At 36.9% G+C, this 27868-nt stretch overlaps 1 protein-coding gene across 1 annotated transcript in view; it reads left to right on the forward strand.

Moving 5' to 3' along the window:
* Positions 1-27868, forward strand: part of PCCA (propionyl-CoA carboxylase subunit alpha) — a 273709-nt gene that overhangs the window by 97799 nt on the left and 148042 nt on the right. Inside the window, exons 11-16 of the mRNA XM_048295883.1 lie at positions 2284-2378; positions 7948-8098; positions 17965-18108; positions 19808-19882; positions 25051-25119; positions 25926-26001. Coding sequence (XP_048151840.1) covers positions 2284-2378; positions 7948-8098; positions 17965-18108; positions 19808-19882; positions 25051-25119; positions 25926-26001 — 610 coding nt within the window. The remainder of the gene's footprint in view (positions 1-2283; positions 2379-7947; positions 8099-17964; positions 18109-19807; positions 19883-25050; positions 25120-25925; positions 26002-27868) is intronic.

Genomic DNA, 27868 nt, shown 5'->3' on the forward strand with positions numbered 1-27868 from the left:
AATAGAGTCCAAATACACTTTATGCTTGAACTGATTTGAAGTCTTGTTCTCCTGAAGTATCTGATAAAAGGTTTAAAGTAAGGGTACATGGAATGTCTACTACTTGGCTAAACAACAATCCTGCAACTGGAAACAGAATTTTGCTGAATCATGTAGGAGGGATTCCACTGCATAATACTTAATTATTTTGGCATGTAGATGTACACAGCATCGACTAATGTCATAATCATCTAATCCTGCAAAACAAGGCATTTTCTGTTATGAATATTTAGATATTAGAAACAAAAGCTGTAGCTGGGACATGCATTTTTAGTGAGATATGTACTGGAATCTCATGTCCTCTCACAGGTGATGATTTCAGTATGCTGCAAATGTTGTCTGAAATACAATTGTTTTGTGATTAGTTTCCTTTGCCGAAAATGGCATACACAGAATAAAAGTAAAAGCCTAATGCTAGATGTTGTTGGCTTGTTCTATTTATAACTACTTTCTCATAGTAGATGTTCATGCATGTCTCTTTTTTCCATTAACTAATAATGGAAAAACATTTCTTTTAAGGTCCAGGTTGCTGAAGTTTAGTAGGATATGAGAAATGTCCTGAAGTGAAAAAAAAAATTACTGCTTGGATTGAAAAAATGTATTATCCTCTTCAGAAAAAATACCTGGAGAGAGAGGAGAGAAGCACAATTACCAGTTTTTATTGTAATGTTCCAAGATTTTTTTGTTTGTTTGTTTTGATGAGACAGAATTCTGTGGAAAGTTGTAGGTTTTCTAACAGTGAAACAGAAGTGCTCATAAGGAATCATTCTACTTAAAGAACAGTGATTTTTCCATCAAGTACCGTGCTATGCTCTAAAGGTACTGCTTTAATACTAAAATAACCCCCACAAAAAACGAGTCCAAAAATCTTTGGGCCTCCCAAATGATTTCTTGTAGGGCCCCATGAGTCTGTAGAGCTCCACTCATCTGGATTGGATGGGTGAGCATTTGGGTAGGAAGTACCTGGTTTGTTGTTGTTGTTGTAGTTTTTTGTTGTCTTCATGAGTTCACTGCCTCGTTTTCAGTCACATCTCCCCAGATTTTTCACGGCTTAGCAGCCATTGGTGTCATAGATGCAGGAATTATCTTGCCTGGTGCCATACTTGCTCTGTGGTACTAAAAGGAATAATAAGTAATACAGATTCTTTGTCACAAATGTGAGTAGATATGGTTGAGTTCACACAGTTTGAGGAAGATTGTCTCCTTGTTTTATCTTGTCGGTTTTCAGTGTAGAACTTCACTGTTAAAGAATGAAGCATGAATATTGTCATGGGTTCCTGCAGATCAGAGCAGGAAGATAGATGGAAAAAAAATGGGTTAGAAGAAAAATTTTATAAGGAAGAAAGGGAGCAGGTGTGGTGTGTGTTAAATGAAATTGTTCTGAGAACAAGTGTAGAGTTATCATCAAAAGATGGGAAGAAGTCTACTTGAATCTTCAAATCCAGTATTTGGTATTGGAAATGGCTGCATCATACCATCAATTTCATAAAGGGACAGAGTTCCTTACTTTCACCTCTAGTTTGAAGTTGAAGAATTAATTAAGAGTTCTGCTATGCTGAACTTTTGGGCTTTTTTTCTAGTGTGTAATTTATGTAGTTGGATTTGGATACTTGATTTTGTTACCTCTTGGCTGCAGCCAAGAACTGTAGTTCTTGATTTTTAAAAAAAATTCTTGAAACTACTGCTTTAATTTCCTTTGAAAGTACTGAGGAAGTTGCAAATTTAATTCTCCTTAATGAGGATAACAAAGTTTCTGAAGATCTTTTTTTCTTCTTCTTCACTAAAGACAGGACATTGTGGTTTGCTTACTGAGAAAGCTTCATTAGACATTCTTTCTGAAAGTCAGGAGCAAAATTTTGCATCCTTGGAGATGTTTATTTTGTTGGTTTGCTTTTGTGTAATTTCATAATGCAATGCAATTTAAAATGCTTGAAAATGTAGTTTTAATCTTATTTCAGCCTTTTGTAAGAAGACCCCAAAAATTCAGAAATCAGATTTTGAAGTGAGAGGGTTTTTTGCTTTCTACAGACTCTACATAGAGGCTTTAGAATAGTCCTATTCAGAATTTGAAGGAATGTTCAATTAGTATTTGATATATAATTAATTTTCTACATGAGCTTTTTTCCCAAGCTTTATTTTTAGATTGGGAAAAAACCCCCCAAACCCTAAATGCTTCATAATAGTATTATGTCAAAAGACCATCTCTAACATCTGTTAGTTAATAGCAGTGTGTTATTGTTTCAGGTTTTGGCAGATAAACATGGCAATGCCTTGTGGTTGAATGAAAGAGAATGCTCCATTCAAAGGAGAAACCAGAAGGTTGTGGAGGAAGCACCAAGGTGTGTATACTGGATTCTTGATGCAGCTTCATGGTAACTGAAAGCACTTTTGGAAGGCTGCTGGTTCTATTTATTGTACAAATGCAAGGAAATTTTATTCTATTAAAAAGCACAAAGGAAATAAATGTTTGTTGCAGTAATTTGACTGTAATGCAGTTTTGATGTTGTTCTTGAGGGTGTTTTGATTTTGCTTTACAGTGTCTTTCCATAAGAAAACTGGTGTTGTGTAGTTAATTTTTTTCATGATCTTGTATAAAATGGATATGGATCTTACCAATCAGATATATTTTGGTATGAGATGGCTTTGTTAATATATATGAGATTTTTCTTTATATTCACTTTTGGATATAAAAGTCAAATAAAATATGAAATAAGTACGAATTTTACCACAGATACAGGTATTTGGCTATACTAGAGTAATTGTGTGAAGGCCACATAATACTGTATATTTCCATTTGAATTGGAATATGAAGTATAAAATACTTTGCACCACGTTTAGTACCGTTCATGGTAGTGAACTAGAGATCTAGGTGTCTAGTAACTCAAAAGTGCAAAACTATCGTAATCTTACAGGTTTATCGTGAAGCTGGAATACTTTGCTGCTATGCAAGATGTGGCCTTGCTGTGTTTTCTGTTGCATGGCAGTCATCAGAGAATATGTGTATAAAAAGCGCAGCAGGAAGTTCTGATTTCAGAAAGGCAGACAGAGGTATATCACTGCCTGTGGGAATTGCCACTGTAATATGTTCACCAGCTGGGATGGGTTTGCCATATTTTGTTGTAGCACAGAACTATGTGCTGCAACAATTTGGGGTGTGAGGAAAAGCACATCATCTAAATGATGTTTCTTTAGAGGTGCCTTGTTAGTTAATGTTGAATCGTAATTGCAGGACTGCCACTGTTTGACCTATATTTTAAATAAAACCCCAAAGTTTAAAGATACAAATCTACTAATAAATCCTTCCTGGTAGGGCTTGTGGATTTCTTGGAAGCCTTATGCTGCTTATGCCTAAAGATCTTACTGTGCTATTGTGGAAAGTGAATACTTCAGGTCCTGATATAATGCATATGTGCATATATGTGTACCTAAGCACTTAAAAGAGGAGTGTCTTCTGCCTCTGTCTTCTGAGTGTATGTAAGGCAATGCCTGTCATTCCTGCCTGCTCCTTCTCCTTGCCTGTGGTCAATTAAAGTGGCGTGATACATCTTTCTCTCACCAGCCAGCTGTGATCAGAGTGTTTTCTTTCATCAAAAGTACCAGCCTTTCAACTTTCTTGGGCTTCTCTGTTGGAGTTGCCAGTAAGTTCTCATCCCCTCCTATACTTCTACAAGAGCGTGGGCAAGTCAGTAGCTTCCAAAATTTGGTGTGAAAACTTTTCTTCCTTTTTGTTGTTGAATGTTTTAGACTCTGCCAGACTTCTACTGACAGCTTTGGAAGTGCTGTCTGCCTTACAGCCACTTGCACTTGTCTGCAGAATCCACTAATTTTCAAAGGGTTACAAGACTTGCAGATAAGCAGGGCACTTACTTCTGTGAGACACCATAGAGACCCTAAAACCTCAAGCTAACCCTTCCTGGGAATGCTCTTTCAGTTTGATTGTTTAAGGACTCCTGGACGCACCTCTTCTGGTATGGCTGGATGAAGGAAATAGATTGTCCTCTTTTCTCCCGTTTTACATGGTAGCTGCTATTAAGACCTCTGAGATAGGTCAAACCTTTTTATTTTCTTTCACAAAACCCGGGAGATAGGGATGTTATGGGCTAAAATGGGGTTTTTTTTTGCCTTTTGGACAATTTAGGGCTTTTGACATTGGCCTCTTCTCATGCCTTTTTTGATTTACTCTATTATGATGGCATTTTCCTAAGTGTCTAATAAGAGACTTTGGGCCTTTTGGCTTGGAGAGTAACCTATGATTTTCTTAAAGCTAAGTCTGCAGCTGCTGAACTTATCCTTATGGGATCATTTTGTATTTGTATCTCCAGTTTTCCTAGGGAAGTTTAGTCTTTTGTTAAAAACAAACAACAAATGAAAAACCTTCTCTCATTTGCAGAGAGAAGCCCCTTTAGTTCACACACGAATGAGGTTACAGTATTCCAGGGACCCCTGGTGTTCATGGTGGTCAATTCCCCAGACTCAGATAGGAGACCAACAAACTTTGCTTATGCCTTTTTCACATGGTGAGTTGTCCTACTCTGTTTTGGTAAGCACAGACAATAAGACACATCCAATCATCGCTAGTGTTTTAGTTTGTGCTGGGCAAAGTTAGTGATGCACAGAGCTTCCAGTGATGTACTGTAATTTTATCTGCTTCTACTTTCACACATTTTTGGATATGCTGTTGTCCTCTCATTTCACAGAGGCTGACATTTAAAGAGGTGAGTGACATGAGTGACATTTAATAGTTCCTTAGTTGAGTTTTTGTTCCTCAACTGCCCAAACTCTTCTCTGTTCATTTTCAGAGACGGTTGCCATGAGACACTGTATTTTGGCAAGAAAAAATGCAAAGGTGTGGTTGTATTTTGCTGTCTGCTGGAGTGATTAATAAGAGATTGTTTCCCATGTGGAGAAAAACCCCATGGATCCTTTAGGGTCAATCAAAATTAAATGCACAGGAGTATTAACTGACGATCTTATTCAATAATTGGAGGACTAACTCAGAGGAGTGCTCTATAACTTTGGTGAGAATGTGTCTCCTATCTAACAATTTCTGAACCTGTTAGAAGCTTCTTAAAGCGCTTCAAATTTGCCTTGCCACTTGTGCGCAGGAATGGTCATCTGTTCAGAGGCACTGACAACTTGAATGAATGTATGTAGGAAGGAACTTAGCAGAAAGGTGCATTATTGAATTAGAGAACATATCTACAGGTTCTCCTTAGAGTTCTTATCCATATATGTGTGTCAGACTCTAAATTTCCTCTCACTGTCTAGAAATCCTTGAAGGATTTTGGGTTAAGAGAAATGTGAGCCTGTTCTGTTTGTGACTGTGCATGTGATTCATAGGTGGGCACCGTTTAGATGTGGGGGCAGAACTGTGTTCTCAAATCCTTTAGCATATTTATGCCCATGGTCTGGTAGTACATAATAAATATCTCAAAGGATAATGTTTTGTATAGGTAAGTAATTTTTTTGAACAAGCAGTGTGCTTGGAGCAGGGAAGCAGACTTTGACATTTAGAAAATTGAGGTTCACTCCCTCAGTGTGGTGGAATCTTCAGAGGAAGGGTAAGTGTTATTGATCATTTATTTTTTGTCCAAACTGAGCAATAAATTTCCACTGATGGTAACTGTTTTTATTTTTCAAAATCTCAACCTCGTCTGTGAGTGAAGGTGATAGGGATATTTTGGGAAACCTTATCTGATGAACTAGAAGTGGAGAGGTAACATCTTGCCCATGTGGTTTGTCTCTCTGGCTGTAGAAACAATGTGACAATTGTATTCCCTTTGATTAACTTCACAATAACTTGATGAAGGTCTTATGAGTGAAGTGTCAGATCTGATTTATTTTTTCTTTTTGATGCTTTTATTTTGTGACTCCTTTTTATTTTGTAGCCTTTGGGCTGCCGTAGGAGCTGTTTGGTCTAAAGAAAAACAGATCTATGTTTGAAAAAGATTTAAAGTCAGGTTTGAAATGCTGTGTTTTCAAGTGATGCCTAATTAGATTTTAGAAGAGTTATTTTGGTTAATAAAAGGTGTGTTGTTAAAAAAGGGAGAAACAATGTATTTGAAAGGTAAAGCAGCAGAGGGGAATATGAAAACTTTGGTTAATTAACCTAGCCAATGGTAGGGATGATCCAGTCATTTCAGAGTGTTAAACTTAACTGTGTGGCGGAGATCAAGTTTAGCAATGTGACACCGGCGTTCCATTCTCTGGCTGCAGCAGGAGGTGAACAGTGAGATCTCCGACCTCCATTTAACAAGTATAGGGAAGACACCACTGTAATGAAGGGGAGTAACTGTCTTTCATCTACATGAGAAGTAATAATGGTTATTCTAGAAATACAGTATGAAGCTGATATTGAGAAGGTTTTGTTCTTCATAAGCCCCTCATTGACCTTTCATGATCAAAGCCCTGCAGAAACTCCACACTGAATTATAGATTGTTGATTTCATGTAATGTATTATCCTCTTACTGAATGAAAATAAGAAATATTATGAAACTATTTTGCATTTACCAGTGCCTATTCTTATAGGTATGACACCCTTTTTGTGTCTTCTGATCTTCCCTTTCAACTGATGTAGGATCTGATACAGCTTTCTTGGAATGAGACTTGACTTCCATTTCCTGTTGGTCCCAATGTTTGCCAAGAAAAAAATTTTTTTCTAAATTCTGAAAATGCCTGCCTTTCGGTCCATCAGAATCTGTCTCTGGGCACTGAAAGGACAGAGGTGTGAAGTAGCACTTTTCCAGTAAAGAAAAGGATTCCACTGTCTCCTACTTTGCCTAGATACTTGCTCACTTCTTGTGTCATGTCAAATATGGATTGTTGTGGCAGACGTCTTTAGCTCTTGTGTGAGTTCAGGTCTCAGTGAAAAGCACCCCTGTAAGTGCTGAAAGGTAAGTCCTGACCAAGCACTGGCTTCTGTCTGGGTGCAGTCCAGGGCTCCAGATGGAGCTTCACTGGCTTTGGGGCCACTTTAGATAGGTGAAGGCCCCTGATTGCTCCTTTGCAGAATTAGGGCCCACTGTTGAACCCCTCTCAAGAAATATGTAACACTTAGTGTTTTAGTTTAAAAGAGTAACTTAGAGGTAAGGTGGAAGTGACTGTTTATTCCTTTGAAAAAATACTTTTGAAATGATAGCTGAGTTACATGCCTAATGTAAGTCAAACCAGAAATATAAATAATAAGTGTATTTACAAGCTTATGTAAGATGAACAGCTACATGTTCTTTCATTGAAAATCAATGTATCAGTTTGAGGGGCAACTGGTTTCAAGGCTTTGGTAGAATACCACAGAAATATATATGTATCTAATTAATCTGCATAGGTTAATCTAAATCTGCATTTATGGTAGAGGAGAGTAACAAGAAGAATAGGTTACTTCCAGAAAGACTTCCACAGTCTTTCAATTTACTGGCCCAGTGGATGTGGTGGAGTGCTCTCCTAGAATGAGAGACATTGGGCAGTGTTCACAGTGGCTCCCAAGGTGGTAGCTGAGCTGCTCTTTGGTTGCACTTGAGTGTATCCAAGATTTGTGGAAAAGACTGTATTGAAATTAACGTGGATAATAAATATCTCCTGAGATTGCGTCAGTTTGTATGTCTTTTTTTTCATTTAATTTGCATTGTTATAGATCTGACTGTTCAAAGAGTGTTGTGTTCTGTTATTTTTTATTTTAGAGAATATGGTTATTTATCCTGAATTTCCTGTACATTAGCAATAATTGTAAAGCATGCAGTGTATCTACTTAGGGGTAATATAAACGTAAAGACATACATTTAACAGTCTTGACATGTTTTCATAACTTAAATAATGATGCTGTCCTCTTTTGACCATCGTTTAAACAGAAGATTAAATGATTAAATAATTATTATTTTTAACTAAAAAAAGTCATTGTTTCTGTATTGTAGCACTTTTCTGGACCCTGAAACTCGAAGAGCAATGGGAGAACAAGCAGTAGCTCTTGCCAAAGCAGTAAAGTATTCCTCTGCTGGAACAGTAGAATTCCTTGTGGACTCCAGTAAGAATTTCTACTTCTTGGAAATGAATACTAGACTTCAGGTAAGAAAAACAACTCTTCAGATTCAGAAAAGTGTTATTTAAATAAACAGACCATAACCTTCTCCCATATTCAAGGGTCTGCTCCTGCAAAGATTTAAGCATAAGTATCTTAATGTATGTGAGCACTTCCCACTGAACTTAAAAGATCTACTCACTGAAATAAGCCTGCCTGTGCAAAGCTTTGCAGCAGTGAACCCTTGCACAGCACTCAAGTAAACGTTCGGAGTTTTTGCTCTTTGTTACACTTGACCTAAAGACCTTGCAAAAGGTCACTGGTAAGTGCCACTGTGAGTTCACATTAAGTGGCTAGCCACTGTGCTCTGAGGCATTCCCCTACTGGTCCCTGAAGTTTCTTTCTTATTTTTTATACTTTGATGATCACTTGTTGAGTTTCTCTAGAAGGGTGATTGAAACTATATGTGTATATCAGCAATAAAAACTCTAGCAATTTGCATAAGATTGAAATGGTGACTCAAATGCAACTGTAAAAAGCATGCTGACACGGTGTAGGATTTTTGTGACAACTTATGTAGTCAGTAGAAGCTGTTCTAATGTACACTTCAAGTGAACAGATGAACAGTGTTTTATGGAAAACACCCTCTACTGCTTTTTTTTATGTTTGATGGATTTCTGGTCATAAGCTAAGAAAACAAGTATATAACTTGAAGTCTGGATATCATTCCTGAAGATTGGAGGAGTGTTCAGCTTGTAAGCAAGTCCATTCCATTGCTTCTATCCTCCTTTTCTCACTTTGTTAAATTACACCAGTAAGACTGAAATATGGAATCAGTTTGATAAGCTTCTCATTCTGTTTTAGCTACATTTCATTAGGGTTATGTCCTGTGTGCTGCTTCTACATGTGGGCAATGAGAGAGTGTAAAGAGATCCTCGTGATCTGACATCTTTGCATGACTTTAGGTAATAATTGGGTAAATTTATGATTTAGGTAAATTTATGCTTTGGGTAAAGAAGTTAAAGAGACTTTGGGGGTGTTGCAATCTTCTGTGCCGGGGAAGACTGCTGGTAAATTTTTCTTGCCTTGCAGGACAGCAGTGGTTTTGGAATTAGCCATGCCAGTCACTTCACATGCCTTTGCTAGGCACTATCAGGTCTACCTTAGATTCAGTTAGAGGGGGTAGTGGTTATTGACAATGTATAGTTCATTAAAATGTTATGAAGAATTCTCTCACTTTGGTCATACTCTTTACTCTTTTCCTGATTTTGTAGTTTTTGAGCCAATGTGTCTTCAGTGACTTCACGTTCTTATTTACATAGAAGAAAATTAATTTATGGTTTTCTGCATAACCCACCAGAATTTCAAAACCATTTCCTTGCTGTAGTATTATTGACCACGAATTCCTAAATGGAATTAGTGATGGAATATCCTTGGACTGCTTTTTGTGGTTTGTTTTTAAGACATTATCTTTGCTGTTTTGCAGTGTCTTTACCCTGCAATACCCAGTGGTACATGTTTGTAGTCCCAAATTTCTAAAGTCTCCACATATGCAGGAAGAAAGCTGTCACAATTCAGTGTTTAAGGACTTTAGACTCCTTTTGAAATATAGCCTAAGCAGCTTGACAATCCCATATAATAGCAAACTCGTTCTTTCCAACTCTTGAAATTTACTAATCTTAAATTAGACTACTTGTTTAGATATACTTTACTTTCTCTATCCTGACTGTGTATTGTCTCTAATCAGCATTTCAGCTTGAGTCTGGAGTTGTAATTTTCTATGATTTTTCCCCAGTCTTACCCAGTTGATCTCTCACTTCTCCAAAGTCTCAAGCTTTACTTTCAGTTCAGCTAACAGTTATGCAACTTTTTGCACTTGCTTCCTACTGTTAAGAGCCAAACCTAGAAATTCTAATAAAGCTTGTCCAGCTTTAACTTCAGGACCAGGATAGTCTCCAGATGTCCCTGTATTGCTTCAGTCTTTTTTTTTCCTTTTGCATCTCTTAACTGTGATCAGTGACTGACGGACTCACTTGCCTTGTTCTTGCTGAACACTCCACAGCTGGAAGAACTTTCCAAAATGATGTGTGTCTGATCCAGAAATGATCCTTTTAAGATATTTGTCAGCGTGCATTAGACACAGCTACCTGTCAACATCATCAGAACATTTCTACTAAATTATGCAATTTTCTGTTTTAATGTTTCAGCATTCTCTGATGAGATCACTGTAGCTGTTTTATTTTAGATACAGACTTCAGAATATATTTGCTAACTAAACTGTGTCCAATATTTTGTACTGCCTGTACATTTCTCACCTCCCTCCCTCTGGTGTATCTTTTGGATGCCTTTCAGTCTTTCTGGTAAATTATTTTGCAGTAATCAGAGTTGTATAGTTACTTTGCTGTTTTTTGGGGAACTCTTTGGGAATATACCTTTTCTGTTGTATAGTTACACAAAAAAAGTGTAAATAGCACCTTGAAGGAAGTTTATATTTTATTTAGTTTTTGTTTTAAGTGTTGCTGCAATACTATATGAGATTGGGAAGCAAAAAAAATTGGTGAATCAGCTCCATTGTGTCTCTTGTATGCTACACAAATTTGTAACAGATGTTTTACTGCCTCTAAGTGATTCAGCTAGAATGGCTTATTATTTGCTGTTGGCAATGTTCTTTTTGTTGTATCTGTTTTTCTGCCATCTTTCTGAGGCTAGCTGGTGTAAGTATGAGACAGAAGATTGAAGATTGGATAATTGCATAGTAAAACTAGTTGCTCTTAATTTCCACAAGAGAATGTAGAGATGTCTGCCCTAGCAGCTGCCGGAGAACTTCTGTACGGTGTCATTTAGGGCACTTTTGCAGCTTTTTTCAGGCAACAGCTTTTACCGCTGTTAAAATTGAGGTAGACCAGGTGTTGAATATGTGATTCTTTATAGCTGCTCATAGTGTGGTGTGTTTTCTGTTACCTAGTTGTCATCAGCCTAATCAAGGACAGTCATGGTCCAAAACAACTTATCAAGAGCTTTGCAATAAATAAAAAGTTTCTGACCTCTTAGACTGATAGCCTTTCTGGCTTCCAAGTTATGTCAAAATCTCTTAAGGTATTTCAGAAATCCTGGCTTTAACCAGAAAAGTTTCTTCTTTTCTTCAGTGGAAGATAAGAGGTGTTCTTCTTGGACTTTATATGAAGGAAGTCTATGGTCTGTACTTAAAAAATATCTGTTAATACATGTGCGTGTGGTGTAATTAAGCTTCCTATATGTGAATCAGTTAGTGATAGCAAAGGGAAAATGTCCCATATTTTAGATGTTTGTAGTAGATTGAAATGAGAAGCATCCCTTGTTGGCTAGAGAATAATTGAGAAATGTACAATGAATTGAGCACTTACCCCTGGTATGTTTGTGTCTCAGACCTGTTTCCAGCCTTCTGCCTCCCTCATGAGTTGTGCAATTTAAATAACAAGGGAGTACTCCCTTCGTCCTCAAAACGTGACTGAATTCGCTTAATGTAATTGAAATGATCATTTGTGTAGACTGGTGTAGAGAAATATGGTAATTTCGGTAGGTTTTCTCTTCATGGGATGGTTTGAGTATTTTTGTCACAACTTTTTAGGGAATAAAAATTAATTTTGTAGAATAATCTGGTGTGTTTGTAAGAGATTTGCTGAGAGCAAATGGCATACCTATGTTTTTAGTTTACAGTTAATTGTTGTGAGAGTATTTTATGTAAATGCTTTTAAGTTCTTATAAAGTAACTTGATTCTAAGGCATAAAATGAAGGTAAATAACCTTCCATAGACCAATAAAACATTACCCAGTGCTAAGACTTTTGTTTATCACTTTCTGGGTTTTCATCGGATTTTACTGGCCATTGGAAAATTACATATTCCAGAGCTGTCTCTGTGCAAAACTGGCTGTGACTAGTGTAAAAGATGGGAAGAATTTTTACATGCAGCATGTCTTTCTTTCTCATGTTTCTCCACTCATGAAAATACATAAAGCATGGTAAGAAAATGTCTAAAAGCAGGTAAAAATCCTGTTGCTGATGGTTTGGAGCTACATTGCTTATAAACTCCTGGTTCTAACAGCCTCTTAATGGTATCTGTCTTGTGTTGCACATCACGAGTCAGCACCTGCTACATGTTTGCCTAGTGAAGGATAGAAGTTCTGGAAAATATTGCAGCTGCACTATATATAGCAGTAGCAACAAAATACAGATAGCAGTGATGAGCTGAATCTGGATTGCCACCTAAAGCCATAGAGAGGTGGTGACTTTGGTATCTATTAGCAGAGCCATGGGATGGCAAGCGGTGATTTTGCTGTCTTGGTTGTGTGTAGCTGCCTGGAGGATGACTTGTGATAGGCGGGCAGGAGTATGGGAGCAGGGAAAGGGGCTGTCAGGGGTTAGAGGAGTAGATTTCTATGAAGTCAGAATGATGGGATTTCAAAGTAAAGTCTCAAGCTACTGTTTCTGCTGTTTGCTGAGACTCTTCATATTTCTTAATACTGGAATCTTGTTTTACTGTGACAACACTTTGCTTCAGTCATTTTAAATAGTCTAACGAACAGTGTCAGATGGTAAAGACTTTCAATTGCTGCTAACCTGGGCTGAATTTGAACTACTGACCTAAAGGTGGAAGGTCTCTTATCCCATTACCAATCCGCTAAGCTCACCAGAATCCATTCTGCACACAGTTTATACCAGCTGTTCATGGCCATTTTTAGAACCGAAAGAAAAGGTGATTTTGCTGCCAAACAGCACTTCTTCACACAAGAGGGTCGGCCGACAACAGTTAACCAAATTTTTGCCACATTCTTGCCTCCTAATGCAACTTCCATTATGTAGCTACTGGTTGTCTGCTTTTCAGGCTTCCCAAAAGAGCTACAGAAAAGCATTGCTAATTGTTGTTGACAGAAGAGAACAACGTTGTTTGTGTAAGTCACTGAATCTGAAAGATGCCATTAACAGTGCTGCCAAGGCATGGAGTGATATCTTAGAGACGAAATTCCCATGTAACTCTCATAAAATACTATTTAAAAAAGTAGAAAAAGAGGAGACTACTTAATAAGTAGAGGAAAAAAAAGGTCATTCTTGAAAGGGTACATTAGTTTCTTTGCTTTGGTGAATTTGATGTAAAGCAAAAAGAACAGCTGCAGTGTGACCAGAGCCATCGTGAATGAAGTGTTCTGAGAAGGCAGCTAAATACAGTAAAAGCAGGAATTGCATCTTTAGGAAATTGGTTTTGTGGATGCTAGCTTCTTTATTTTCTTACAGGGAGTATATCATGGAAAGGAAATTGTGTAGAATTAGTGATTTTAAAGAAATTTTTTTGAAGTGCCAGATGTTAATTGAGAAAGTTATCTTGAAATTGTGAGCTAATTAACTTGTTGACCTAAAGTGTGTGCTATTTGTCTAAAACATGGAAAAGATTTGGAATTCATAGGCCACATAAGATGTGTCTGTTCCACACAATGTAGAAACAAGTCCTTGCAAAAAAAATTGAGAATTGTGTCAATGATTATTGGAATATAACTTCCTATGAGGAAGTAAATGAAATACTTTTTCAAAGTTATATGCTACGATTAAAAAATAAGCTAGTACAGAATGTCTGTGCATTAGTTTTTATTTGTACATCTTACTTGGGAAACAATAAAAGAAGTCTACCTGAACATCTTAGCTGATGGAAATTTTCGTAGTCTGGTTGCCTTCAGTTCTTCAATTGTATACTAATAAGTCAGAAAACAAACAGCAAGTGTTGTTATATACAATGTCTATAGTTAGCCTGTTAAGTATTCCTGCTTTCCATTAATTCTGTATGTTAATCCAACCATTGTCTGTTTTTCAGTAGCCTTTATGAAAAGCGTTTTTTTGCTGTGTGCTCCCAAATCCCATGTACATGTGAACTGTTTTGCAGAAAGGTGTGACCCCAGCGTGCTCCTGCTCATGGTAGTCAGGAAGCTTGCATGCCTGAAGAGCGGAACATGTGTGCACCTCTGTTGCTGTTCAGCTCTCCAAAATAGAAACCAGGCTTACTGAAATACAGGGGGTTGAGAAGCATCTGTAAGTTGGTGCATTTGGGTCAATTGATACTGGATTTGGCTGCAGCAGCAAAGCCTGGGGGACTCCAGGTGAATCACATTTCCTGGAAACTGAGGTATATGTTGAAAGTTAGTTTTGAGATTATTTATCTAAATGTAAAGGGGTATATGACACCAACTAGGGACTTACAGTAGTAGGGGTGACATAGGCTGTAGTTTTAAGTCTACTGAAATTTAGATTTTCTTGGCTGATGTGGCGTGCTTGAATGTTCCAACTGGTGTGTGAGTAACTTGATGCCTTATACACACAGGGACAAGAGCGGTCTGCGAGTGTCCAGAAGTGCTTACTGTTAGATCTGAGTACCTTGATAGTCTTGAGAAAAATGTGTCCCAGAATTATTCCCCTGAATACAAGGGAAGCAGTCATCACTAATTTAACTCTTAGCTCCAGCTGTCCATAAAAACTGCATGACTGTTTTTGTAGCTGTGGATGAACCCCAGTATGGTAAAGCTTTAAAACCACTGGCAGTCACAGAACGGGAGGAGAATTAGGAGCCTTTCCATACTGTAGTCATGATGGATGCTAACTGAATTGTGATGTTGGTAGGTTCCCCAACTCTTTTATACCTGCTTTACCATCTATGAACTGGGACATAATTATTATTTTCTGACAGGCTTTGCCACTAGTTTCTCTTGCTGTATAAATGGGAAGGGGTTAGTGAAGCAAAACCACTTGCAATGCCCATGGGAAATCTGGTTTCTGTGATATGTCTTAAGAGCAGTAGATCTGGTATGAAGGGGAAGCACTTTCTGTTTACTTTATATAGCCATTGCTGATCGTAGCAGGTATAGCTTTGTGGACTCGAAAGCAGGAATATAAGTAGCATTTTACAGAGAGTAAGACTTTTTAAAGGAGGTATATATTGTGCTTAAGTGCATTGAAATGATGACTTATCAACTTTTATGAGCAGACTTGGTATAAGTAAAGGAGCTGACAGAAGAGGTGTTACTTTTGGCAGGTAGTTAATTGAGAGTTATCACTGATCAATTTTTCTGGTTGTTCTGTTGGAGAATAAGGTACAGCTGCCTTGATAGAGCTATGATCTGTAGATTGCTTGCTGCAGACATGTCTGGTTTTACCCTTTGTGTTGAGGACCTCAATAATGTGTGAATGTAGCCACTATTGTATAACCATACCAACATTGGCTCTTTAATGGCTGGGGCTTCACTGGCAACATCTTGGATCAGCTGACTGCAAAACTGAGTATGGCCTAAAGCTAAAGGAGTTGATCAGTGGAGTGTGATTCAGCTCCATTTGTGAGCAAACTTGCATTCTTCTCGTCAAAAATTTAGTACTTGACTTAGTCTCCATATACTGGCAAGTAAAGGCTGTTGAAGGAGAAGGGATATAGCATAAAATGAATAGAAGAAAATACAACAGGCAGGCAGAATAAAAATGACACCTGAAGTAGAAAGTGGAAAAGTAAGAGGGAAGTGGTTGAAGTCTAGCTTTTAAGAATGGTTTTATAATACAGATACAATTACCTTAGTCAATTAGCTGTTACAGTTGTTGTAGAGATTTCAAGGTTAAAGTTCTTTTCTACCCTATTTTGGTCATCTCATAGTCTTAATGAATATTAAAATGCATTTAAAATGTATTTGGTACCCCAAATCAATGCTATGATTGGAATTGTCTATGTTATGCCTAAATAGTAATAGTTGAAGCAGAGTCCTAAAATAAAGTAGAACAACTTCTACCCACCCCAAAAAAAACCCCTCAACATTTTTTCCTATACATATTTTCTGAATGCTGTTTTGTGTGGAGACACAAAGGGAGTATTTTGAAGAAACAGAAGAAAATATTGACCAAGTCAAAGATCTGTACTGAAGAATGGATTAAATAAATGTTTGTGAGTCGTAAGAACCAAACAACAAAAATATTTTTCTTTTCAGAGACATTCCATCTTATTTTGATCATCAACAATAAAACTGAAAACAACAATGAAGCTATTGAATCTGGAATGCCAATTGCTATCCAAGAAAAATGGCAGTATAACTAAATAATGCAAATGTCTTTGGAAAAATAAAAAGTATTTTAATTATCTGGAATGTTAAAATTCCAAGCATGTTCTCAGCTCAAAGGTAATCTTTTAAAACTTAAATTCCAAAGTAGGAAAATAAGTTCTGTTGTCCAAATATGAATGTGTGATAAGTAACTTTCTATTAAAACTTAGGGAGTTTTAATAGAAACTTCAAGTCTTAATAGAAATTGAATTACTTCAATTTAACACTGCAGGATAGACACTGAGATGTTTCATAGATTCTCAAAATACTGTTATTAAGCTTGACATGCTGGAGAGTATCATGTGTTAGGTAGAATCAAGATTGAATCCCAAAGGTACATCCTTAAACTGTATAATCAGATTCCCATTTCAATGTCACTTTTGTCCTTCAAAGAATGGGTGCTTGTTTCAGTGATGATTTATCATTAAAATTATGTCAAAATGTCTTAAAATGTTGAAACTCTAAACAAACTCGCAGCACACACAGGGCTAATTATGGATGCCATCTGTTTATTTTTGCAAAGCTTTTTTTTCTTAAAGACCAAAGCATCTACTTGTTCTGGCAAGCCACAGTGTTGTTACAATGACTGAATGTTTTCCTTAATACTATATACTTGAAGGAAGAAAGTCAAGTGGTTTGGTCAGTGACCTTTTCCAGATTCAGAAAAGGTACATAGTATGGCATCTCACGATAAACAGTTGCAAAGTGCATTTTCTTGAGGTATTCTGGTCCCTGGAGCACAAACATTTTATAACAAAAATGGCAGTTCTGTCATAATTTCTATATGGAAGGTGGTATAGCTGTTTCTGTGTGAAGAACACGCTTTTAGCATGCCTACCTTTTACTTGATCGATGTGGTGGCAATCAGAGGAACCACCTTCAGTGCTTTTTACCATCCTATGACTAGTTAAGGCTTTTTAAAGTTCATCAGCATGCTTGTTTCTCTGCCCATTTGAAGGAAGAAGCGTGTGTGCACGTGCATGTGCGCGCCCACGTGTGCATGCTTGTACGCACATCCCGCGTGAGGGCGAGCGACGGCTATTCCCAGCGCAGCGGCTTCCAAAGCCGTTAGCGGCAATTTGCTGAGCGCGCAGAGCCGCTCTGCTGGTCCAGCCCAGCTATTGTGCACGCTAAGCACTAAACAGATAAGTCTGGAGGGGGGGAAAAATATTGAAGGATCCATCTGCTCATTTCTGCTACACTGCGCTGATGCAAGATTACGCTAATCTGGTTGCTTGTCAGGACAGGTTAGTGAAAGAAGGCGAATGGGTGAGATATAGGCTACGCCGGTTCTGTGGAAAATTGGTAGTGGCTCCTGTATGTGCCATGTTAAGTGTAGCAGAATGGATTGATTATTAGCTACTTTGAGATTTTCAGTTAAAATATACTTGTGGCTATATTGGGAGTCTCTTCGAAACAAAATTGAATGGGAAAAGCTTCCAAACAAAGAAAAACTACCTCATTGTCACGAGATGCATTTGAATTTGTAAAATAAACGAAAAAACCCCCAACCAAATGAAAAACCCATACAAACCCTCAAATCCTCCCAGGTAACCTCTCTGGTTTTCTTTTTGTATGCTGCTTGTAGTTTTTGTAATCTGTGATTACTTTATTTTTTTCTGTTTTTCATGCAAAGACAGTGGTTGCTGGAGTTTAAGTAGAATTTTCTTGTGGAAAAAGACCAAAATAGAAACATATTCTTTCTCTGTTCTTTGGCTGGTCAAATTTCTTGTTTATCTGTGTTTGTTTACAGAGAGGTGCTTTTTTTTTTGGTTGTTTTTTGTTACCTACTGACTGACAGTTCTTGACCTTGCAGGTTGAACATCCCGTCACAGAATGCATTACTGGCCTGGACTTAGTCCAAGAAATGATCCGTGTTGCTAAGGGTTACCCTCTCAGGCACAAACAGGCTGATATTCCCATCAACGGCTGGGCGGTTGAATGTCGAGTTTATGCTGAGGTAAATGAGTGGTAATGGGGAGGAGGGGGTAGGTGGTTGAATTGTGGCGTAATAATACCCAGGTGTGGATAGATGCCAAGGTGAAATCAAGGAATATCATATGAAAGTCATGATTTAGAGCATGTAACATGAATGGTTGATGAGGTTTTGTAGAATTGTCGAGTTTTTATTTTTTAATTAAAAATATGATGTGTATTTCAACACAGATTTTTCGTGAAAATTGAAATTAAAGATGGTAAAAGAAGGAAGTAAGCAGATATCATTAGAAATAACCCTACATGCTCAGTTCATATTTAATGATGCTGGAGTTATTTACCAGAGTTAACTACTCATTCCAGGTTCTGAAACACGTGTACTTAAGCTTGTTGACTTAAAAAGACAGTTGAAATTCATTGCCTTACAGAATTTTTGTTGTTTTATGAAAACTTTTGAAGAGGTTGTTGAAAAACCAAGTTACACACCTTCTGAAACGACAGTTTATAAGATAAACTTTCAAAGTACGTTCCAAAACAATAACTCTGTAATTATGGTATGAGTCTCTATCTCGCCTCAAAGAAGCTTACGAATATTTAAACCCCATTTTCAGGCACCTTTAGGATATTTTGAGGTAATGTCTTTTTGTTGTCACTTTTGATACCTGAAAATGAAGATTTAAGTAAAAAAAAAAAAAAAAAATCATAGAATCACAGAGTGGTTTGGGTTGGAGGGGACCTTAAAGATCATCTAATTCCAACTCCCCTGCCATGGGCAGGGACACCTTCTGCTAGTCCGGGTTGCTAAGAGCCCCATCCAGCTTGGTCTTGAACACTTTCAGGGATGGGGGCTGGAAAATAATGCCTATCTTCCTTCATTTAGTTTCGGGAACATTTTAGGTTACTCTGCTTTTCATAACTAATTTCAGCACCTTGCGACATTTTTCCTGTTGCTTAACTGTTGGGACTTTGTTACCTAGACCATCTTGTTTTATGTTGTATTTTTTTTTTTTCCCCTTCATGACATGCACATAACCTCCAAATTGCTCTACTGATGAGAAGTTGTACAGACTATTTTGATAAAGAATAAATATGTGCCCTGTGATTGCAATGGAAGCTATTCTGAGTTTTAGTAGGCTTTACCCTGGAGTAACTGGTACTTGGGCTTTTTTTTGTTTGTTCAGCTTGAATCCCCTCCATTTATAAGTAATGAATCCAACTACTTTGCCATGAATTAGGTTATTCTGTAGGCTATATATTTGTTTTCCTATTAAGTTTATATTGGTGTTGTATCATGTACATTAATGTAGCAGGTTTCCAGTGGCATAAAGATCAGTTTGACTTCTAAAGATAATTGAATTTCTAACTGCCTTCTTTATCTCAGAAATTTTTTTCTTATACTATCTTTTCAAGCCTAGACTTCTTAATACTTTCCCATCCTTTTTCCAAGTGTAGGTAATTAAAGTGTCATCTTTGTGTATTTTATTTTGGTGTATTGTAACTGGGTGCAGAATACTTCTTTTCTGTTTTTTCAAAAATATATTTCCATTTCTTTGTTTGGAGTTGCAGGGGCAGATGGATGAAGAAATGTTCTTCAGCACAAGTAATTCTGAGGAAGAAAACAGAGTCATTCCAGTAGCAGTTTCTGTTAGACTTCAAGCTTTTAAACATTATCTGCTCCACATCTATAATAGCTTAATGCTTTCTCATGTTGAATTTTTTTCCAGGACCCCTACAAATCTTTTGGCCTGCCATCCATTGGTAAACTGTCTCAGTATCAGGAACCATTGCATGTGCCAAGTGTAAGTAACTGTTCTGGTTTTCATAGGGTGTCGAGCGTCTCTTATAGACAGAGACTATAAATACTTAGCAGCTTTGTAAACCAAGCCTTTTCTCCAGCTTTTTGGCAGAGGGGGAACAGGACATGGCAGTACCAATTTGTGCAACCTGAAAAACTACTTAAAAGTGAACAGTTCCAAACTGGGTTAAAAATACTCAAATTGGGTATAACAGGAAACCAATACATGTTGAAATAGTTTGTTCTGTAACTTTCAGCTTAAGTTTTTCAAACACAGCTTTAGTAAATGTACTGTGGTCATTAGAAAGGACAGTGAACTGTTGAGTCAGCTCTTTAAGCATAGAGAACAGGGGACACTGGTGAGAAACTGCCAGTGCTTTTTGTTTAGCTTTGTAGACTTTAGAAAGGAGTTTCTTACAGGGGTCATTACATGTTTCAGAATACAGCCTACCTGTATAGAATAGGTGTTTAACCAACAGTGTTTTCTGCTATATGTGAAGAACAGACACTGCCTTTCTGTGAAATCAAGGTAATCTTAATTTAAAAGTGCGCATATACATGAGTGACACTGTGTCAGTGGAATGATGAGACTGTACCATCTGTGAATACAATTATTCAGTCTGATTGCTTGCACGGAAAACACTGAGAGATTACAGGAGGAATCTTAAATGTGGAGTTGTTATTGGATATATGATTTATTTCGCTTTTTAAATTGTTTTTGCCCGTGTACTTTCCAAGGGGACCTGACCCTTTCTGGTCTTTAAGGCTTCATGCTGTGTTCAAAGCCTGAAAGCAGAAAAAAATTGTGAAGATCTAAAAGGCATTATGTGCTCTTAAAGAGGAGATGAGGGAAAAAGGTATCACTGTGGATGTATCTAAACTTCTTTTTAATGAAACAAAGAGTGTATTTAATAAGAATGTATAATGAATACTCCAGTGGTTGTTAGAAGTTTTCACCATGTTGTAATAGCTAACACGATGTCAAACATTTTGCCCTTGCAAGTTTTTGCAATTTGCAATTTTCCAAACGTGAGACCTGTTGAAAGTACAAGTGATAATGGACAAACTATACCCCCTACAGTCTTCGTCCCACCAAATCTTTCTTCAATTAATGCTGCAGCAGGAGTTTTATGTAATAACATTTGCGCTTGTGAGCCATCCATACAAAGAAAAAACAATTAAAATGCCTTAAATGTTCTGCTTACTGCTGTTATTTGCTTGTGTGAATGTTGCATGTCAGCTAAATGGACCACGGAATAGATAAAGTGATTGGGTGTAGGAGAGTGCACACTAAGCTTTGTCTATCATTATTGCTGGGAGCAATCAAATTGATGCCAGCAGGACAGTAGACGCGTTGACAGCTGTAATTATGTATCTCCATGGTGATCACTTTTGGCCTGTCATGGAGGCCCATGAGTCCCCTCCCTTGCAAGCATTTAATCAGATTGGGCTGTCACTTGTCAGGTAGACGGGGTGGGCTGGGAGTTGTGCTTAGGGGGAGAGGTGAATTGAAAATGAAGGGTGGGAGATGCCTGATTGCTTCACATGGTCCATCGTGGTACCAAAGAAAGAGATTTTAATTACACTGGAGGCTTCAGAGCAATGGTTTGTGGAGCTCATATGGAGTGTCTAGTCTTTCTCTTCCTGTTTGCTTCCACTGTCATATTAAAAAATAGAAAAACTATTTTTATGTAGACACTCATGATTTGGTGTCTTAATACATATTTCTGCTACCATGAAACTAATTTCTCTCCTGAGAATGACGTGCTGCTAAGAACAAAATTAATATGGTTAAAAAGGTACAGCATTACAGGCCCATTGTGCCGTGGTGTTTGTTTTCTGCATTTTAGGTTTTAGAATTGTCAACAATTTGGCTTGAGAAAAATTAGCAGAGACTTGTAGTGTGTCACAGCAAGTTCAGCTTACGTGTACTGCTGAATATATTTGCAATTCATTTCTTCTGTGTCTCAAGTTAGCTCTGATTGCCTACCATGCCTGTGTGTCAGCTGCTCATGCTGGTGGAACTGGTGAGCATGGCTGTGTGAGAGCTTTTGCTTAGCCTTAGGGAAGAATATGATGGCTATTTTTGTGTCATGTAGTTTGTAATTTCATCAGAACATGGTGCTCATAAGTACCAAATTTTTTTATCTTTGATAATGAAGCTTAGGACAGGTGACTACAAACCAACCCCTGTAGTATGATGGTGAGCTTTGATGTTTGGTGCTCCTACACATATTCTGCTATATCTGGAGAGCTCCAGCATCGCTCTCTGTCAGTATGAGCAGCGGTCTGGTATTTGACTCTTATAGTGACTCTTACCAGGAAAAGAAAATTCTTAGACTCAGATACAGCAAAGAATTGAGAAATATTAGAATCTGTTTGTGTTCCTAAGTGGAATTTGATTCATTAAGAGTTCATTGCAGGACTGAGACATAGATTGTGCTTCCCCCGCCTCCCTTAAGCATTTTTCTTTCATTTTGCTGTTGTCCTAATGTAATAATACATAAGGATAGTACAACAGTAATAAAGTGTTAGGGCTGTAATATGAATGAGCTGTAGGCTACAGCAGGATCTTTAACCCTGGCCTTTCCTAAATACCTTAAATACTGAGTAAAAGAAAGGAAATACATTACACAGAAGTAAGTGCTGGAGGTCTAATAAATATTGCTATTATTTATCAAGTTCAGCACATTATAGTGAGTATCTGTTGAATTAGGGTTTCTTTTTCATCTGATATTCATTAAGTTCTGTCACACCATATAGTTTATAAAATCACCTGTTACCAGGTGATTTTATATACTGTTACCAGGCTCTGAAAATGTAAGCACCACAGGGAGAATTGAAGATAGTATAAATGTATTTCTTTTCTGCTGTCACTTTTTCAGTCATCTTGAGTTTATTTTATGAAAATTAAACTTCTCCAGAGGACTCCAGATTTTTTTTAAAGGAAGTTATGCAGTAGTTTAAGTAGTTTATACTCACTGTAGCCTCTTCAAGATATTGTAGTTAGGGAGAAGTGTGAATTTTGGAGCGGTCATGTACATGTGTTGTATATGAACAGAAACATAGAGCCAGGTGGAGCATATAGTTGGTAGCCTCAGAAGTCTTAGTTAACTTTAGGGTCTGACTAACCTGCTTATTGTGAGTCTGAATTATGCACCTTTCATATGTTTTTTCTTTGTCAAAAGATGACATACATGTGTCAATACTTACGTGCATTCCTATGCACATATAAAGCACCCCTGAATGCTTGTGTGCAATCACTTTACAGGTGCTACTTTGGAGACAAAAGTCACAGTATAATTCAAGTATGTGTGGAGTACGTATGTCATACCTTGTCTTATGTACGTATTGATTATTACAAAAAAATATCCTGGGCAAGGGATTTATCTGGAACTGAGTAGGTAAATTAATTCTTTCTGATTTAAATGTGAGAGCATGTGCATTGACTTTATATATAGGCAGTCATTCTGTGAGGGAGGATGGTTTAGCAGTTGGAAGAAAGGAAGCTGAGAAATACACTGCATGTTTTTTCTGTAATCATGGCCTGTCTGATCTACCTTCTCATCAGTAGCTAATGTTAAATGTACCTGATGTGAGTAGTGGGGAGTCCAGTTAAGCACAGATAAAGCACATTCAGATAAGATGTGATTAAAGTGGTACAGAAGCAATACTGCCTTAACATATGAATAAATATAGAAAACATAATACATAAACATGTAAATATAAATATATGAATACAAACACATGAATAAGTGAATTTCTTCTTAAAATAAATATAATGTCCTAAAAACTTGTCAGACAATGTTTCTTACTGAAGAAAGTGAATACACCTGCTAGGGTATCTTTTTATGTCATTTGGATAATAAAGTCATCATCATGCCCTCATGTGGATTCTCTAGACAAGAGGTTCTACATGTGGTCCCTTGATAATTGCCTAAATTAAAATATTAAAGGCCTAACAGCCGTTGTGTTGACCTTTTTCTGCCTTGCTGCAGACAGATGAGCTGCTGTTTATTACAAAGGTTCCTTCCCAGAGGTGAAGATTTAAGTGAGATTCCAGGACCCTCTTTCCCACCCCCTTTACAATGCAGTATATCGGAGCCCTGCAGTTTCAACAGCTTTGATTAGAGTCCTCCATCCTTATGATCCCCAGAAAGCATTTATCACTCGAGTTATTTTGATCAGTTTTAAAAAAATATTTCAGATTCCAGTGCTCAAAAGCAGCAATTTAATAAATATTTATTCCCCAGAAATTGCTCATTTGAAAAGTTTTATATGGCTAACCTCATTGTTACAGTGATGAAATCAAACTGAGAGATGAAAACAAGAATCAGCAATATACAAACTAACTTGTTGGCTGGTTAACAGCAATCAGCCTCTTCAAAAGAAATTTTTGAACTTGTGTTATTTTTTTCCATGAATATTGCAGAATCAGAGCTTTAATTGGGGCTGTGTCCTTACAAAGCAAAGCCATGGAAAAAGCTGTATAAACATTAAAGACTTGGGGGAGCAGCAGCAACAGAGAAAAAAAAAATGTTTAACAGTTGAGAGGGTGAGACAGAGAAGGAAAGTGTTACAGACATGAAAACCATAGGCTCAGTATCCTATGGAGCTGATAAGTAGAGCTCCAAAGTTCCTGCTGAATCCTTCCTATTCCTGCTGAAGCCCTTGGAAGGGCTGTAGCAGAACATGAGGGATGTGATTACATATAGATGCAGAAAGGGTGTGATTATAAGGGTCATCCCTCATGCCAGGTGTCAGTCAGAAAAATAATTACAACTGTATTTTATTACAGGGATTAAATCAGAATTGAATGTGTTTAGAGTTGAAGTGATTGTGTAACACAGCTGAAATTCTTAGATCAAATTTAGTGTGTTTACTGTGCATTCTAGAGAACAAAAGAGATTTCTGACTATGAACTCAAGATTGCAGTCAAGTTTCTCATAAAGGAGAGAATAATTTGCAAGTGTTTTTCCCGGTGAAGAAAAAAGCTTCCCTTCCCTCCTCCCAGATTCTCTGAAAACAAATAATTATTCTAGTCTTTCCAGAGGGAAAAATGTATGTGATAAGCTTTGTGGGGGTTATGGTTTAAGGCTGATGGGTAGATTTGATCCTCATGTTGAAATTTTTTTTCCACTAATATATAACTATTTTTACTTATTTTTGAAGGTACGTGTTGACAGTGGTATTCAGCAAGGAAGTGATATTAGCATTTATTATGATCCTATGATCTCCAAAGTGAGTTGATTATTATTTCTCAATATTCTAAAGGTATGAAGTACTGATTTTATACATAGATCTTTTAAACGAGAGAGAGCATGTTAAAGGATTGGTAAATCAGTATTTTAAAGGTGCCAGGCATAACATGCCTCAAGGGAATAAAAAAGAAGTGAAGGAAGATGTACAGTAGTGGAAATCTAGGGTTACTTCTAAATAAAATTCTTTTTACCTTTTGACACTGTAATTATTTGTCTTGCAGTTTCTAATTATTAAGACGATTCTGATTTAAACACTAGCCTTTATTGTCTGACTTAGATGCTGCCAATCTATCTTTTTAAACATAGTCTAGCCTGGATGAAAATGTCAATAATTCTGGCTTCCAAAAAAGAAGCATTGAAAGAAATGGTTGATATTGTCTCTTAGTATTAGTTTTTATTCATAAGGAATATATTGGTAAAATTAAAATATGACATGATAGAGTTCAGTTCTCAAAAATATTATATCTTATGAGTTTGTTGGGCATTAGGAATCTGGAGAGTCAGCTTGGATATTGAGCCTCTTGTCTGATTTTCTGAGGGCTTGCTTAGATGCTTTAAGTTTTATGAAGGAAAAGTGATTGGCCTTCTTTCATTGAATGGGTTAAAAGATCTTAGCTTTTTCTTGATGTTTCAGGGAGCCTCTATAGCACAGATACAGTATTGGCCAAGAAATGGTTTTATGACTGCAGAAGTTCTACAAGCCTATTTAATTTTTAAATGCTTTTCAAATTCTAGAGACAAACATCTAATTTCTAGGTAATGTAAATACATTTTTTTTTTCTTTAGCTGATTACCTATGGTTCTAATAGAGCTGAAGCCCTGAAAAGAATGGAAGAGGCTTTGGACAACTACGTAATTCGAGGTAACTAGAGAAATTTGGATTCCTAGTGTGATAGGCTGTCATCTATTTCAAGAAAACAGCTTGAAAATGTAGTAATTAGCAAATTGAGTAAAGTTCCCACTTTTTAAGTGCAAATTAAAACAGGAAAAGCTTGTGTTAATTAAGCTGAGAAGATACATCAACTCTAAAGAGACTTTTTTCCCCTCCATTTTTTTCTCTTGAGTATTATGAGATAAATATTTCAATAACTTTCTTAAAACTCATAGTTCTCACTGAATGGTAGCATGTAATTGATTTATTATGTTGTAGAGGGGAAAAAAAGGCTTCTGTACTGTAGGAAATTTAAGGTAATTGCCATTTTATAGGAATTTAATACATTGATTGCAATTAAATATTATCACAATGCAGTATTTGATTTTGTGTATATATATATTTCTCTTATTTTCAAGATCATTGTTTAGGTTTGGGCAAATACAGATGTGGGCTATTGATCAGTATGTGTTTTAGCTCTTGCCCTCTGATTGCATAGGAGATGCAGCCATTCTTCCAGGCTTTCTAAGCAGCAGGGGTGAAGCAGCCCTGACTACTTTCACTCTAAGTTTTGGTGAGGGCAGTCATGTTTTGTGTGGGAGAAATCTTTAGGTCTTCCTCTGTGTCTTGTAGAAAATAAGGACAACTCAGGGTAAAAGAGGTAAAAAATTTCTATTAAGTTTCTGTAAAACTTGGTTTGGCCTTAATGCTGTGCTGCTGAATGGTACAGATGCCATGTCAAACTCAAAAGATTTATCTGTCGAGGGGAAAATGAACATTCCTCTACCACAGTGTACCTAGGTAGATGGTAGGATTAGCCATTGTAAATGAACTGCTAACTCTAACATGAATTTATATTGGTGCAACTTGAGCCATTAGAATATTGCAGTACAATGTGCTGATGTAAACCCCTGCTGTATAACAGCTGAGTAAATTTATATGAGTGAGAAATTTATACTGCTGTAGTTAGATTGATGTGAGGTGGGATTTGTTAGTGTTGTTTTTAATGGAGACAGGCTCTGGATTCACACTCAATTGTATTGATAGCAAGTGATGCTAAAAGTATTTTATTTCATGAGAATATTGCAAATGTGTGTGGAGCATTGTCTTTTATTATGTGCTATAACATGGGGTGGAAACTTACCAATTGTTTGTGCTTAGGTGTTTTACACAGATGTTTATGTACCTAACATCCACAGATTATAAATACTTGTAAACTATATGAGACCTTATACCTGAAAAGTACTAATTTGTATTCTTGAGGTTTCTACAGTCTTTTTATTAGTATGCATGTATCCATCATATCTGATGTCTCTGTAGTATTTGTCTGAGAAAGCTTTTAGTCTATTAAAAACATTTAAAGAGGTAATTAGTGAACTACAGGGGGAATTTTTTTTTAAAGTACTGCAGACCACAAAATTTAATGTCCTACAGGTTTCAGAAGTAGATTAATTTCAGAACACATTTTTAGTTGCAGTGGCCAGTGGTTTCCATTTGAAAACCACCGGGATTTTTGTGTCATTTTACACAGCTGGTAGTTTCTTCTCCGTGTTTATTTAAAATGGAACGTTTGTGGATATTAAAGTATCTCTTCTCTTGCCTAATGTGAATGATTCTTGGTAGGGTAGTTAGTAGAAACTGTCCCATCTGTAATGTTCTAAACTGCATTGACATGTGCAGAACTCCTTCTTTTTTTTTTCCTAAAGCAATTGTGTGTATTTTTGCTTTACAATGTTGGGTTCCTATGTAACAAAGTATTAAACTACCTTGATCTTTTGTAAAGTGCATCACATGAAGTCTTTTCCATACTTGAGTTTTTGTTAGTAGTAAAAGATACAGAATAATTTTTTTACCTAGT

This window comes from Corvus hawaiiensis, chromosome 2, assembly GCF_020740725.1.
Source record: "Corvus hawaiiensis isolate bCorHaw1 chromosome 2, bCorHaw1.pri.cur, whole genome shotgun sequence".
In the NCBI taxonomy this organism is placed as follows: Eukaryota; Metazoa; Chordata; class Aves; order Passeriformes; family Corvidae; genus Corvus; species Corvus hawaiiensis.